Source organism: Sitophilus oryzae, unplaced genomic scaffold (genome assembly GCF_002938485.1).
Source record: "Sitophilus oryzae breed Bouriz unplaced genomic scaffold, Soryzae_2.0 scaffold_1007_pilon_pilon, whole genome shotgun sequence".
Classification (NCBI taxonomy): Eukaryota; Metazoa; Arthropoda; class Insecta; order Coleoptera; family Curculionidae; genus Sitophilus; species Sitophilus oryzae.
In genome coordinates this window covers 668,737-684,784 of record NW_022145624.1, presented here as the reverse complement: position 1 = coordinate 684,784, position 16,048 = coordinate 668,737, and the positions used below count along the sequence as shown (strand labels likewise).

The following is a 16,048-nucleotide window of genomic DNA, read 5'->3' as shown; positions in this document are numbered from 1 at the left end:
AAAAAATAACATTAACTTTTTATCGCGTTAAAGTAATTGAATAGCATTAAAATTTAGATCTAAAACACGAATACTAATATACATATGTATATTTATCGAGGGCGCGATTTGAAATGCATTGTTGCCAACCATGAACGTCTATTATAAACGAAGGAAGCATTATATTATTGGAATAACATTACATTGATAAATGAGACAGTTATTCGTATTTCTTAAAGTAAATTTAATTTTTCTTTAAAAATAATTATTGATTCGTTCAATTTCACTATAAAATACAAAAATATAATAATATACTATAATAGATATAATTCTACATGAAAGTGAAATACTATTCCTCATTCTTATTTTTTTTTTGGAAGGTATAATATAATTAATGGCTGAGATAGTAGGCACATGCCACCAAAAAAAAAAATACAGGAATCAACTTGGCCATCGGTCACGCCTGTGGCCAATTTTTTTGCGCCAAAATGACTAATGACTCAATTCACGGGCAACCGTTTCTGCTTTTTTTGAAAAATTGCTTCTTCCCGTCACTTGTACAGGGGTGTTTCTTTTTTAATTAAAACAAATAAATCATTTTTTTCGGTTATTTTCTAGAGAAGAAGCAGATTTTCTTGTTTTTTTTACATAGAATTTTTTGTTTATCTAGCAATTTAGTTCTTTTTGTTTGAATTTTGTAAAAAAATAAAGTAATATATTTTAGTTTACTCTGTATCGAATACTTTAGATAAACTCACATTGTCTAATAATCTCTGTTTAAAGAAAATATCAAATTAATCAAACTGTCAGATTTTTTTAATCTCAGCTAGTGAGATAAGATAAACTAAACCTTACCAAAATTGTTTAGTGTTTTGCGGTAATTCACGACATAGTCACCATGACACAATTCCTAAAATTAGTTACGTTAGTTTACGCTTTAGTGTCACTTTTTTACGCGTGTGTCAACGGAAGTGAAACTTGTCCAGGGACACTAGTGTCAAATTTTCATCAAAAAAACTGTACAGATAGAGCTACGGGTACAGAAGCTTACTACCTGGACAGGACCGAGTGTATTCCTAAATGTAAAATATACCCAACCAGTGAGTAAAAAATTAGTGTTTTATTTTTCTGTTTTTTAACTCAAATTAGTGTTTTAGGTGTGGAGGAGGGCCAGTGTACTGATAACACTGACTGTATTTCTGGTTATTACTGTGAAAACCGGTGTGGACCAAAAAGTAAGTTTATTTTTTTTTATTATACCGGGGGCGTTTCAAAAGTGACTCACCTCTATAACTTTTTTATTTGTTCACATAAAAAAGCGAGATTTCGTGTATTAGTATATGACACAAATCAGAATTGATTGATGTATTCAATTAGTTTTGGTCACTTACTGTTTCACAAACATTTTTATACGAGTAATTTGTACTATTTTTTGAACTTTTACTTTTAAACTAAAGTGTCAAAATTTGAACATGATATGTCATTCTATTCAGAATGTTATTTTCTATCAAATAAATTAAATAATACCGTGAGTAGTACTATTTAAAATTGTAATAATTTAAAGTTGTAATAATTGTCAAAAAAAAATAAGGACTATACTCATATCATTACTATACTACATTCATATCATATCGATACTAGACTCATTTCATATTAAATCTCGTTTTTTATTTGAAAAAATAACAAAATCACACGCCAACATATACAGGACGTTTCACAAAATCACTCCGTTATTTTTCCTTCTTTATTTTATTACAGATAATCTTAGAGATTACACTTGTGAAACCGATTCTGATTGTCAAGCTTTACCCGAGGGAGGTAGATCCAAATGCCTGAAGTACTGCGTTTTGCCAAGTACCACCGGTGGAGGTAAGTACTAAATACCTTAAAAAGGTTGTATACAGACCGGACCACCGTAGTAGTAACATAGGCAGAACCGGACGAATTAGCGTATACCCGTCCGCCAGATAAAAAGCAGGCGAAAAAATGCGATAAAATAAAAATAGGTAGATATGTGATAAGAATGTTTCATAATTTGTATTTATTCGTGTTTTAATAGCCTAAACGAATACATATATTCTCGCGACAGTTCTCGTGTAAAATTTATTTTTTAAGTAAAATAATGGATGTTTACGAAGTTCGTGAGAAAATTCAAATTGTAAAATGGTATTTCCAAAATAGGTCTTATCGGAATATACAAACAATTTTTCCACAAACTTTTGTAAAAAGGCCAATTCCATCTTTACCTACTGTATCAAGAGTTATTAATAATTTTGAAACACATGAGTGCTTGTTCCCACAAAAACACAAAAAGCCTGATGTGTTGATTAATGAAGAACAGGAGTTAAAGCAAGTGTTCATTTGTGCTACCGCGGATCAAAATCCCACGTTTTCAAGTAATCAAATTGCTGAGGTGGTTGTCCTGCCCACAATGCCCGTATTGTTCAAGAATATTTGAACAATACTTTTCCCAACCGTTTAATTAGTGGATATGGAACAATTTTGTGGCCGGCTAGATCACCAGATCTTTCTCCCAATGACTTATTTTTGTGGGGTTATGTAAAATCCAAAGTGTATGGTCATAATAGGGCTAATAACCTGGATGAGCTTCAAGTTAAAATACAAGGGGCTTTCCAAACTATTAGCCCTATTATGTTATCCAATGTCAGACGAGGATTTTACGACCGCCTAGGCTTCTGTCTAGCACAAGGAGATGGTCTTTTTGAACACTTGTTATAACTTTTTCTTATTTAGAGTAATATTTCGTTTTTTTTTGGGTTTAGAGAATTTATTTATTTTTAGTTTTGGCTTGTAAACACACTCAAATAATAAATATTTAAGTATTTTCATTTTAAATGTTACCTTAAGTGAAGGTAAACACTTAGGCCCGGTTGTACCAACGAAGTTCACCGACAGATCAACTGTGAACGACGATCAAAGCAAAAAATGCGTTGTACCAAGCCTTTTTCGTTGTTTTGATTATCGTTTTGTTGTTGTTCTTAAGATTTTTCGTAATGGATCCTTTATTAGGTGAATTAACTGACGACGAAGACTTTTTAGAATTAGTGAGACAACATGAACGGCTAAGGAGACCACAAACAGTACGATTTCGACCAAACAATTTCGAAAAATGGAATGACGTGGATTTTAAAAAAAGATTTCGACTTGCTAAACCTATTGTGAATTATTTAATAGAGGAAATTTCCGGTTTAATTGCATCTAAAACAAACAAGTAAGTTTAATTATGTATATTTACTGTATCTTATTTAAGCTTTTATTTTTAGAAATCATGCTTTAACACCAGCTGACATGGTATTTATCACATTACGGTTCTTAGCAACAGGATGTTTTCTACAAAGTGTTGGTGATATCAGTGGTGTAGACAAGTCTACTACGAGCCGCGTGATTACAAAAGTAACTAGAGCTATAGCATCTTTAAGCAAGGACTTTATTAAAATGCCAATGGGAGTGGAAGATAGAAATTCAAAGGCACAAGGATTTTATAATATTTGTCGCTTTCCAAGATGCATAGGAGCAGTTGATTGTACGCATGTGAAGATACAATCTCCTGGAGGGGCAAATGCAGAGAATTACCGCAATAGGAAAGGATTTTTTTCATTTAATGTCCAAGCAATTTGTGACAGCGATTTGAAAATATCTAACATTGTGTGTAGATGGCCTGGTTCTACACATGATTCAATGATTTTTAGAAATTCTAGAGTAAAGGCTGAGTTTGAAAATGGAGTATATGGAAATAATTTATTACTAGGGGACAGTGGGTATGGAGTAAAACCATACCTAATAACCCCTTTGGCGAATCCAACAACGAGGGCTGAAAACTTATTTAACGAAGCTCAGATAAGAACAAGAAACCCAATAGAAAGGTGTTTTGGTGTACTAAAAAGAAGATTTCCTATATTAGCGACAGGAATCCGTTTAAATGTTGATAAAGTAGAAGCAATAGTGGTTTCCGCTACTGTTCTTCATAACATAGCGTGTCATTTTGCAGATCCAACACCATTAGTAACTGATGAAATTGACGGAAGTCAAAGCGGAAATAAACATTGGAAATAATATAAGAGAACATGTTCCAAATGACTTGGGTGATATAAATAATAGTTTTAGATATAGTTTAATTAATGAATATTTTGAATCACTGTAAATATGTTATTTTACGATATAGAATATATTGCTGAGTATTAATTATTTACATCTAGAACTAATTATTTACGTCTAGAAAATGTTTCAATATTATTTTACTAAAACATTCTTAAAATGTCTTAATGTTTTAAAGTCAAAATAACTTGTTAATTAATTAAATTGTGATTATAATTACCGTAAAATAAATTACCATTACATACTCTTGTATATATTTTGATTTATGTATATAATATTAATATTTTTTATTGTATGTATAGGATTATTTTTATATTTTTGATAATTCTGATTATAAGTAGATAATTAAATAACAATAATTAATAAATGATATTAAATTAATACAATTCAGTATACTTGTTTGTACTAGATATGTAATATGTAAAAGAAATAAAACGATATAATATGTATGCATATTTTCAAAATTCATATATATTGTGTGTTAAGTGTTTATATGATATTTTTTAATAATTATATATTTACAGAGTATTTATTGGTCAATTATTTTTTTTATTAGTTCCTTGCTAAATTTTAAAAATTGAATTCTCTCATCATGCTCCCTTTCTTGCTGCCTCATAAAGGCTTCTTGCTTTTCTTGCATTTGAGACATTTTTAAATTGTGCTGTTCTAGGAAACATTTCTTTTGAAGCTCAGCTAGTTCAATTTTTGAACTACTCCAATCTGTTAATTTTTTTGTTAAACCCCTTACATACCCTCTAAATATATATTTCACTTTATATAATAATATAATATAAAAAATAAGGTATGATGTACAGATGTATTAGCTAGAAAGTCTGGTCTAAAAAGTAAATGAACGAATCGGTCAGCCGCGAACAGGTATTAAAAAGTCGTATTTTATGGCAACAGAAAGGAAAAAAGGTACCATAATTTATATTTTAGGAGAACCCGCCAATCAATAAAACAAACTTTTAAAAGCATTTACGCCAACTTATATAAAAACTCCAAAAGTTACTGTGAAATTCAATACCAACATAAGAAACTAAATATTGATCGACGTTCTACTGAACGCGAGTTGGTGCAACGCAATCCAAGTTCAACTTTGACCAACAGATCAGTTGAACTCTCGTTCAGTTTATTTTGGTACAACCGGGCCTTAAAATGAAAATAATAAATACTCGGCACTCCTCGCGTCGTATTCCTAGTCTGTCACGACCGACCCGTCCAAGCACAACTGCAACTGCGTACTGCCTGACCAGCCGACTAGCCGGCAATCTCGAGTACGAACGCAAAACGGGTAAACGTAAATTCGTCCGGCAACTTGCTATGTTACTGGTAGCCTGGTCTTCTCTGTATATATTTCTTAATTGATCTCAAGTTGATTTGCAGTGACCTGTATGTCATACCACTCGAATTTGCCAGAATTTGTAAATAGTTACTGGACTGCGCTGATTTTTAAGCCAGTTTGCAACGATGACGGGGATTGGGAAGCCAAACAGTGCAAAGGAGGTGTTCACGGAAAGTTAGTATTGCATACGATATATTATGATAAAAGTTAGTCAATAATTCACTTCCCAGGGTAGTAAAATCAAAAATAACTAAACTATCCAAGTGTTTCACTTTTTTTTCTCGCTATTAAGGGGATGTAAGGGAACGTTAGAACATTCTGGAAATTAAAAGACATGGTTTTCTACAATCGTGATTTGAGCACAAAAACGAAACTTGCAGTTTGCAGTGTACCGAGCAATAATAATCCTCACCATGTTATATAGAAGCAAAACCAGGGTGCCGTACCGCCGACACATGAACGCATTAAAAAGGAGAAAAATCGAAAACATCGTCGCTGGTGGCAAACCCAAATTTTTAAAAATCGATATAATTTGATATGGGCTATGATCAGTTCAAAAACTTTACAAGAATGACCAGACCCGACTTTGAATATTTACAAAATTTAATAACACCAAAATTTACGAACAAAAGATACAAATTTTAGAATAGCAATTTCATTAATATCGACATATTCAATATTAATTTTATTTACAAGATCTTGCCATGCGTTTTTTTTATTTTTTAATAATTCAAAGAATGTTTAACATTCCATAATATAGGCAACTTTTCATATTCTTCAATTAATAATAACGAAGATTTCTTAGAATTTTTTTTAGAATTTAGAATGAGTGGGAGGGGGGTTAATCACTTCGACCTTACAGATCCATTGTGTCCCCCTTTCTTGAATCATAACTCATCATACAGTCCCAGGGCTTTGACAAAAGCCAGTATCTGGGACGGCTTTATAGAGGGTAGTTCTCCATCTCCAATATCAGTCGTACCAAAATTCATGGCACGAATGGTTGTCGTCTCGGCGCACTCAGTGATGAGGTGTACTGGTGTTTCACCATCTTCCCCACAGAATCTGCATTCGCCGTTTCTTCTTAGTTTCAATCTACTGAGGTGTTCATTGATGAGACAGTGTCCTGTTAAAAACCCCGTGACAATCCGAAGATTGTTCTTAGTCAGACCCAGGAAGATCTGTGATTTTTCTTGATCATAAGCCCTCAGAAACTTCTTCGAGTGTCTTAGACCATTGCAAGATTTCCATTCCAGGTTGCGGATGGAATCTTCCAAGTTCTTGAGTTCCGCCTTGAGTTGGTTACCACTTGGAAAGCAGAACGGTTCTGGTCCAGTTAGTGGAGTGTTCGCTCCTTTCCTAGCTGGATTATTTGCTTTTTCATTGCCTTCTATCCCTTGGTGAGCAGGCACCCAGTGTAGGAGGACTTTGTTTTCTTTGCCTAATTTATTCAGCTTCTCTATGCATTCTTTGACCAATTTCGAATTGATTGATACTGAGTTGATCGCCTTTAACGCTGCTTGACTATCAGATAAGAAGATTTCTTGATCCACTCCATAATTTTAATAAAGAAAACGAAAAAAAAAATCACACACGCACGCACGAACGCAGACAAAACAAATTGCTGGTGCAAACTGAGCGTTAGCGCACACATAAAATCCCTTTGAGCACGGACCAAAAACCGACACCAGACGGCTCACGTTTGCGGCTGCTCGCGCACAGGCAGATTCAGAGTGAGAGTGCGCGCACAGCCGTTTACACTTGAGCATTCGCGGAGGATCAGTGCGTGCGTGCTCAAGTCTAAACGCACCATTAGACTTTCCCTAAAAACTCTAGCTCCTGTTCCATTAAACAAATTCCAATTACAAAAACATGTTATTTTTTTATGAAATATGCAATGCTCTTTTGCTAACTTGGTCTCTCTAGTCCAACTTGTAAGTTTTGACTAATCTTCTTAATATTTTTTAGGTGTATTTGTTACAGTTCCACAGGTGTTCGGTTGTTTGGTGAAGCTTTGTACCAAAAAGCAGATAATATGACTTGTGGTAAGTATAATTCGAATTGAACCCATAGATGAATTATATTACTAATGAATTAACACTAGCTTGCAGTAGAAAGAAAAATGACATGGAATCCAATGGTAGAACAATGGTAACGTTACATTGCGACAGTATGGGTAACTATGAAAGTTTACAGTGTGACATGGAGAAAGAAATATGTTGGTGTGCTGAATCTAAGACAGGTGAACCAACAGCACCATTTGTTCCAGAAAAAGCCAAGGAGAAACTACCATGTTGTAAGTAAAGTATATCCAAAAATTTACATAGGTATTATTTTTATTTTGTTATAAAATTTATTTGTTATTATCTTTTTTCTCTACTTAGATATATCGACAACAGTTGGTTCACAATACTTGAGACAATGTGAGAGTAAAAAGTATGCTCAGTCGATGATCACAGCTAAATTGAAGGCCCATGGTGCCAAATATGTTCAAACTGATACATTATTGTGTAATGCTGATGGAAGTTACGGAGCATATTCTGTTTCATCCGGAATGTAGGTTAAATCTTCTTATTTTACTCTATCGGTGATTTCCTCAAAAATAATATACAGGGTTGTTCACCAAATACGACACGGAGTATTGTTGTAGCTAAACGATTAGATATTTAGAAATTGTAAGTTTTAGGTTCGTTGAAGGACTATTAGGGCTACAATTTAAAAATATTTTTACAAGATACAGAGTGTCCCAAATAAATAAAAAATACCAAAGTTGTATTTTTTTAAATGTAACGCCCTGTATATTATTACATTTTTAGTTTCTACGATTAAAATAAAGGTAAATTTGATTAAGGTTTATTACATTTAAACCTTACCGTTTTTGAAATATGTTCAATTTTGTGAAATTGCAGTGAAAATTTTAAGGCTTCATTTCTCCAAGGGTATCAAAGTTTTTAATACTAAATATTTACTGAAGTTTATTTATTGATCAGTTATTGTGTTACAATGATAAAAATTATACTACCTTATACAGAGTGTCTACAAATTTATTTTAAATAATTACTAGCTTTAAACGGCAATAACTTGTTTAATTTAAATGGAACCCACTGTATATTTTATGAGAAGCAGATGCACAATTTAATTGTCTATGAAATTGTATCATACCATTTTTTACCGATCTCTTCAAGTTTCCGTGGAAAATGCATTTTCTTGTAATTTAGAACTCATTTCTCAATATACCCATGGAATACTGACATTTTAGATTATTTTTAAAGGCGTTCTAAATTTTTAAAGAGTACAGATATAGTTCGTTTATTTCATTAAAAAGTAAAAAAAAACTGTTTAAATATTTGTTAAAGAGGACCAATTAATATGATTTCAGTATTCAAACTACATTAATTGACTGTTTGCGTTGATTAATAATAATTAATAAATATATTTTTAAATTGTAGCTCTAATAGTCCTTCAACGAACCCAAAACTTACAATTTGTAAAAATCTAATCGTTTAATCGTGGTGAGCAACCCTGTATAGATTCAATTAGATTGTGACATTATTTTTTGATACATTGGCAAAATTCCAAAAATTCCAAATAGTTTAAAAAAATTGTCGATAAAAATATGACTTTGAAATAAGATAATACAGTACGTTTCATAATTTCTCTTTTACAGAGCTTATTGTACTTGGAGGGATAACAGTAAAATAGGAACATGGCAGTCTAACATAGCTTCAAACACAGCAAATTTGAATTGCAGTAAGTATATTTTTATTATTAATTCATTTTTTTTTCTTCTTTGACAGTACTTTATTAACTCGTTTTTCTCGTTATGATAGATTGTGCCAGGGATTTTAAACAGTACAGCCACTCCATGGACTGTGAAGGTAATGGGAACTACGTAATAGTACAACATTACCAGGATGACACAAATACATTGAAGTACTATTGCGTTGATGATGATGGGTTTGCTAAAACTGGTTTGCTTGATGATAAAAACGTTAACTGTTCTCTTTATTATTAAATAGTATTAATATTAATTATTGTATGTAATAAGAAATATATTTTTATTAAATCAACTTTTTTTAATCACGTGGTAAAGCAATTAGGTCGGTTTTTGCAAACAACTGTTGTAACAAATTGCCACTTCGGTCTGGACAGCAAGTTAATAAGCATTTACAAGCATTTTCCAGGCCATGTAGAATATAGAATGAGTAAGAGGGGGGTTAATCACTGCGACCTTGAAGATCTATTGTGCCCCCCTTCCTTGAGTCATCACACAGACTATAACTCATCATACCCCTGTTGTAGAGGGGAGTATTTCCCATCTTCCTCTGACAACAGTTCTTCCTCCGAGGGTACACACCCTTTCACAGTTGGAGTTTGGCCCTCCGTGCCCTTCACAGTCGAGGAGCTTGCCTCCGGCTGAGGAACCCGTGAGGTGGAGGCTCTCACCATTTTCTCCACCTCTTTATCTTGGTCTCTCATTAGACCTGATACCGGTGTTGTTCTGTAATAGAGGTATCTGTAATAGAGGATATGTCCCTCTTTCTCTATCGCCTCCTTGGATTTGAGGTCAATTCCTATTGTGAGGACCTGACCTGTGTCTTTCCCCTTGCTCCTCGGCAGACAGACCATGATGGCTGCCTCTTTAGGGATATTTTCTCCCTTCACTGCAACCAGTTTCGGCCCTTGCCAATTTTTAAGCTTATATGCGATTTCCACCAACCAATTCGCCGATTCTTGAGATACACAATCTATGAGGATCATGCCCACCCCAAAGGGTATCCCAGCAAAACGCAGCTGACCCACATTTATGTAGATCGTTGTGTTGCGATCCGATAACCACTACTTCGTCCAGTATAGCCTCTTCTAGAGACGTTTGCTGGTCGGTGGTCAGAGGACCTCTGGGAAATCCTTTGGCAGCACCGCCATTTTCACTTATCCAGCAATAGCAGCAAAGCTGGTGATACGTCCCTGCTTGCCTCCCGGTGTTGGACGGCTTTCCATCCTGACTTTTTTCTCTCCCTGCCGGAGAAAAGGTGAGATATTCTCTCTCCCTCTCTTGCTCTTTGATGGAGATGAGTCAGGTTGTTTCTTGGTTTCTTTACTCTCCCCTTTTTGGAGGAGTGTTTTCGCTTTTACTTCCTCTGGAGCAAGTCCTTCGTGGACCAGTCTAACCTACAGCGGTCCTACTCTCAGAGGATCGTCTAGCCCGCCTGGTTGACCCAGGCCGGGTAGACGAAACAGTAGCTTATGTCGCTTATTGGGTAGGCTCCCGACCCTTGCTGGAGAAGGTGGTAGCTTGTGTGCCACTTGTTGAGGATGATCCCAAGCAAGTGTCAGCCGCCCCTCTTGTAGTTTCCTTTGGATTTGGTCCCTTGGAACTTTCATTTGTAATGTTCCCAGTGTCGCTAGGGGGCTTCCCCACAACTTCACCGTTAGTGTTTTTAATGCTAGATCTCATAGTGTTCCCACGAGTCGCTAGGGATAGTCAGCCAACTTCTACAGAGCCCCGCATGTAGAAGTAAGGGGTAAATACAATGGGGTGCCCCCTGATGCCCCAACGTTGAGGCCAGTAATGGCTAGTCCTCTATCTAGCCACGCACCCCTTTGACCTGGTCCCGCCATCATAGGATTTAGGTTTTTGCCGAGATTGTCTCCTTTTGGTCCAGGCGGTTAAGCCAAGACCCCCCCCCCACACCCTCTACCCGCGAGACCATACAATCATCTTATCATATACTTTCCAGGCCAAACAATCATCTGGAATATTGTTTTTCAGTATTTCTTTGATGTATACGCACCTTAACATATGATATGGTTGTAACTAAAATAATAAAACCATCAAAAATGTAATTTTGTAGTAGGAATTCGATGCCAATTTAGACCAGACAACCACAAAAGGGTCCGCAATCCCTTTTTTCATCCCTACAAAGCCGAATATAAATAATGAAAGTGATCGCATCGGCCACCAGAGGGCGTGTCGCCGCTGGATTGGTCGCTGACCGGATATCCGCCGGATCGATAGCTGGAAAAGCCCCGGAGTTTTCCGGACTTGCCATTCATCGGGCTCCTTTTGCTTTGTAACGATCGCGCGGCCACGAGTACAGCGCTGTGAGGAGGTATAAAGCTCAAAAAAATGTTTTTTTTTTCGAAAACCAAGAAAAATAAATGAGAAATTTATTATGAACCGCTGACTTATAAATATACTTGTGCTATACAGGGTGGTCCGAACTGTATTCCGGAAACTTCGGCAGCATATTCTGCATATGAAAATAAGTAAAAAAGTTCGTGTAAATGTGTGTTCTAAAATGCTTAGTTTCGGAGATACAGGGTGTAGAAGTTTCATTTTTATTTCGATTTTTTCTAAATAATTTATGAAGTAACGTCAATATTTGGATGAAAATTGGTGTCTGGAAGTTTTTTGACATGTGAAATTTGATTTTGATGTCAATATGACTCCTGTTAGAAGAGGGCGCCACCTACATGTTTTTTAACTGGTTTGAAGAGAAATAACTTTTCGTCCATACCTGTATAAAACTACTGAGTAAAAAAATATACATTTACGACGTTTTTTGAGTAAAAAAGGTCTCTTGGTAAAAATCGCTACCAGTAATGGTTCTTGAAATATTTTTATAATCGAAATTATCAGTACCTGTCATCATTGACATAAATTAAACATGTTGACTAAATAGTTATTAGACTGAAATCATAAATTTGAAATGTTTTTTTGCCAAAGGTTCGACAAAAACTGTTTTATCGTATATTTTTCGCAGAAAAGTTTGACTATAATTAAAAAAAATTCGCAAATTTGTTATATTTCAGTCAATTTTTTTTTGTCAATTCCATTCCAATTTCCATTCTAAATATCTTGAGAACGGTTGCGCGTAACGATTTTTACCAAGATACATTTTTTACGTAAAAAATGAAGGAAATGTATATTTTTTTACTTAGTAATTTTATACAGGTACCGACGAAAAGTTATTACTCTTCAAAACAGTTAAAACACATGTAGGTGGCGCCCCCGACAAATAGGAGTCATATTGACATCAAAATCAAATTTCCCATGTCAAAAAACTCCCAGACACCAATTTTGATCCAAATATTGACGTTACTTCAGAAATTATTTGGAAAAAATCCAAATAAAAATGAAACTTCTACACCCTGTATCACCGAAACGAAGCATTTTAGGACATACATTTATACGAACTTTTTTACTTATTTTTATCTGCAGAATATGCTGCCGAAGTTTCCGGAATACAGTTCGGACCACCCTGTATATAGAAAAAAAATCCCACATCAGTAACACATCAAAACTCACTTTTAAAGTAAAGTATTTTGGTGTATTGTGGTGTATTAGTGTCCTGTTTTGCTTTTATTAATATATTTAAAAAGTTAAAAAAAATAATTATTTACAAGGATTACAGACAAGTCTATAAGCAGTGTTTTTCCACTTTTTCTATGTTGCAATTTATAACATAATATTAATAAAAACAAACTAATTAACTATCCTTAATTACAGCTTAATCTAAGTGATATTTCATCAGTTTCAATGTTAGGTAATGTCATCAATTAGGTGTCGACTTGACACTTCTAGCTACTGATTTAATTGATTAAGAGCCAACAACCAATCAGATGTGTTTCACATTATACACATCGGGACAGGTCAACTCTGTGTATAGGATTTTAACGTGTAAGACAGTGATGTAGGCAGCTTAATGGCAAATCAAATGTATTAAAAAGAGAAAAAAGTTGGGTGGGTATGGGTGGGAACATTTCTTCTGACCGGTATTGCCAGATTTTGCATCAAAATTTCAAACCGCATAAGTAGACGTTTCAAAAAAATGTGGCATCTAGGGTTGGATCTGGATTTTCAACAATTAGTTACTCATTTTACTACAACTGTAATAGATTACATTTAGCTTAAATATATTATCTTCATTTCAGTAGTATACATGAACATTTTTAACATAGTTTATTTTATTCTAATTTCTTTGATATCTCAAAATTATTCTCTTATACTAACCTGTACTAATCTCTATGATTTTACCAATGCTTATTCACGATCATGTTTTGGTCAATTTTACCCATGTTTTTGTTTCTATCTCAAAAACTATTATAGATAAGTATTCTTCTTCTTCTTAAAGTGCCAAGCAGATTCCTGCGTAGGCGACCGTCCATTTGCATCCTGTCAGATTTCTCTATTTAAAGCAGCATTTTGGAGAGACATAAAGTCATGTATTCCCGTCCATTGTCGAATGTTCCTGAGCCATGAAAGTTTTTTTCTTCCTATTCCCCTTTTTCCTTCGATTTTTCCTTGTAGGATAAGACGTTGGAATTCATAACGAGGACCACGCAGGATGTGTCCCAAATAAGACGTCTTTCTTTTCTTAATGGCGTCGAATAGTTCACGGCTAGTCAGACCGGCTTTTCCAAGGACTTCTTCATTTCTTACCAGGTCTGTCCAAGGGATTCTAAACATTCTTCTAAGAGTCCACATTTCAAATGCCTCCAGTCTGTTTATCGAGGTTACTTTAAGAGTCCAGGCTTCGACACCATACAACAAGACGGACCAGACATAACATTTAACCATTCTATATCTGAGTTGAAAGCTGAGATCATTATTCGTTAGGAATTTTTTAAGTTTAAGAAAAGTTGATCGAGCTTGTTCAATTCTGCTTCTGATCTCGACTTCTGGATCCCATCTGTTTGTAACGAGGCAGCCTAGGTATTTAAATTTAGTGACTTCCTCTATTAGAATGCCGTTTAGATATAAAGGGGTGGCAGGGATGTTATTTTTGCTAACCACCATAAACTTGGTCTTCTTTGAGTTAATTTTTAGGCCCAGGTGCTCACTTTTCTCCTGAACCATATGCAGAAGTGCTTGAAGGTCGTCAGCGTTGTCTGCCAAGATTACTGTGTCATCGGCATATCTAATATTATTGATTGGGATGCCATTTACTCTTATACCAATTGTACACATTGACATTACCTCGGCAAACGCTCTTTCTACATACAGGTTAAATAGCATAGGTGAGAGAATACAGCCCTGCCTTACCCCTTTCTTTATTTCAATGTCTTCGGTGGTTTTAAAATTTTGAAGCCTTACTTCGGCAGTTTGGTTCCAGTACAGGTTAGCTATTATTCTGATATCTTTATTGTCTAGTCCTAGGTCTTGCATGTATCTTATCAACAGGTCATGTTTCACATTGTCGAACGCTTTTTCGTAGTCAATGAACACCATGAATACATCCCTTCCCCGGTCGAGGCAGTTCTGGACCAGTGTTTGTAGACTAAATATAGCTTCTCTCGTGCCAAACCCATTTTTAAATCCAAACTGACTGTACCCACTGGCTGCTTCACATTTTTTGTATAGCCTAGTATGTAGGATGCGTAAAAAGAGTTTTAAAAAATGGCTCATGAGGCTTATCAGTCGGTAATCCCTACATAATTTTGCATTGGCCGTCTTTGGAAGAGTGATGAACGTGGATCTCAGCCAGTCTTTAGGGAGTTGTCCGGTGTCATATATGATGTTGAAAAGCTTGACTAATTTTTTCATGTTATTTTCGTTTAGCATGTGTATAGTCTCTGCATACATATCATCTGGCCCGGGAGCTTTGTTGTTCTTCATTAGTTTCATGGCATATCTTACTTCACTCTCCAATATGCTCGGTCCCTCCGGTATATTGTTAATAACTTCGGGCGTACTCTGCGTTCTGTCGTCACTGAAAAGGCTGGACACGTATGATTTCCAGGTTTCCTGTAACTCGTCTGGGTCTATGATCGGTTCGTTTTGATCATTTCTAAGAGTGGTTGTAGGTCTTTTGTTGTAGATACCAGCAATTTCTTTTACTTTTTTGTGTAGATGAAAACTGTCCCCCAGACGAACAAAGTTTTCAGCCTCCTCGCAACGCTCCGTTAGCCATTTCTCTTTTGCCAATCTTATCTCGTTTCGAACTCCTCTTTGATAAGAAGTATAGCCATCACGGTCTCCACTGACTTTGCATTTCCTGCGATTCTCCATTAGTTGTAAGATATTCTCTGTCATCCATTCATTCTTTGCTGTGACTCTTGGTTGCAGAAGAAATGCATTATTAATGCGATAGATAAGTATAGGTTAGTATAATAGAAAAATTATGAGATAGATACGAAAGTAGTTTCAAAAAATGTAATAATATACTGGGTGTTCCATTTAAAATAAGAAAGATGCTATCACTTTTCGAATGATGCGGTAACACTGTAACGCTAAAAATATTTTAGAAAGATTTTTAGGTAAAAATCCAAATATTCAAAAAAAATCTATCCGCAGTTCTCCATAAACGTCTAAAGTGCTATCGCCGTGAATCACCCTATACAGGGTGTCCCAGAAATAAGTGCAAGTATTTTAACTGGTAATATAGTTCAACCCCAGAAACACGCCTATGAGGTTCTTTTCGCGAAAAAAAAATTGAAAATTCGATTTTTTTTTAGTTTTTAGTTAAAAATTATAATTTCTTGATAATAAACATAGGTATGAAATTAAATTTACAAGAAAAAAAATCCAGAAAAGATCCAGTGGTTCTCAAAATTTTAGCAAAAAATATTTTTTTTGAAAATTTTCAACGATAAAGGGAAAAT

The 16,048-nt window shown here is 34.9% G+C and overlaps 2 protein-coding genes across 2 annotated transcripts; both read left to right on the top strand.

Annotated features, from left to right (window-relative positions):
• The first annotated feature begins 826 nt into the window (after positions 1-826).
• On the top strand, positions 827-9,510 carry LOC115891508. Its single transcript, XM_030911979.1, has 9 exons — positions 827-1,079; positions 1,137-1,214; positions 1,738-1,848; positions 5,482-5,614; positions 7,409-7,485; positions 7,545-7,736; positions 7,825-7,996; positions 9,108-9,190; positions 9,271-9,510. The coding sequence occupies exons 1-9, from the start codon at positions 878-880 to the stop codon at positions 9,453-9,455; spliced, it is 1,233 nt and encodes a 410-aa protein (XP_030767839.1). The 5' UTR covers positions 827-877; the 3' UTR covers positions 9,456-9,510.
• Positions 2,978-4,844, top strand: LOC115891530 (putative nuclease HARBI1). Its single transcript, XM_030912016.1, has 2 exons — positions 2,978-3,211; positions 3,264-4,844. The coding sequence occupies exons 1-2, from the start codon at positions 2,994-2,996 to the stop codon at positions 4,051-4,053; spliced, it is 1,008 nt and encodes a 335-aa protein (XP_030767876.1). The 5' UTR covers positions 2,978-2,993; the 3' UTR covers positions 4,054-4,844.
• Positions 9,511-16,048: the final 6,538 nt, after the last annotated feature.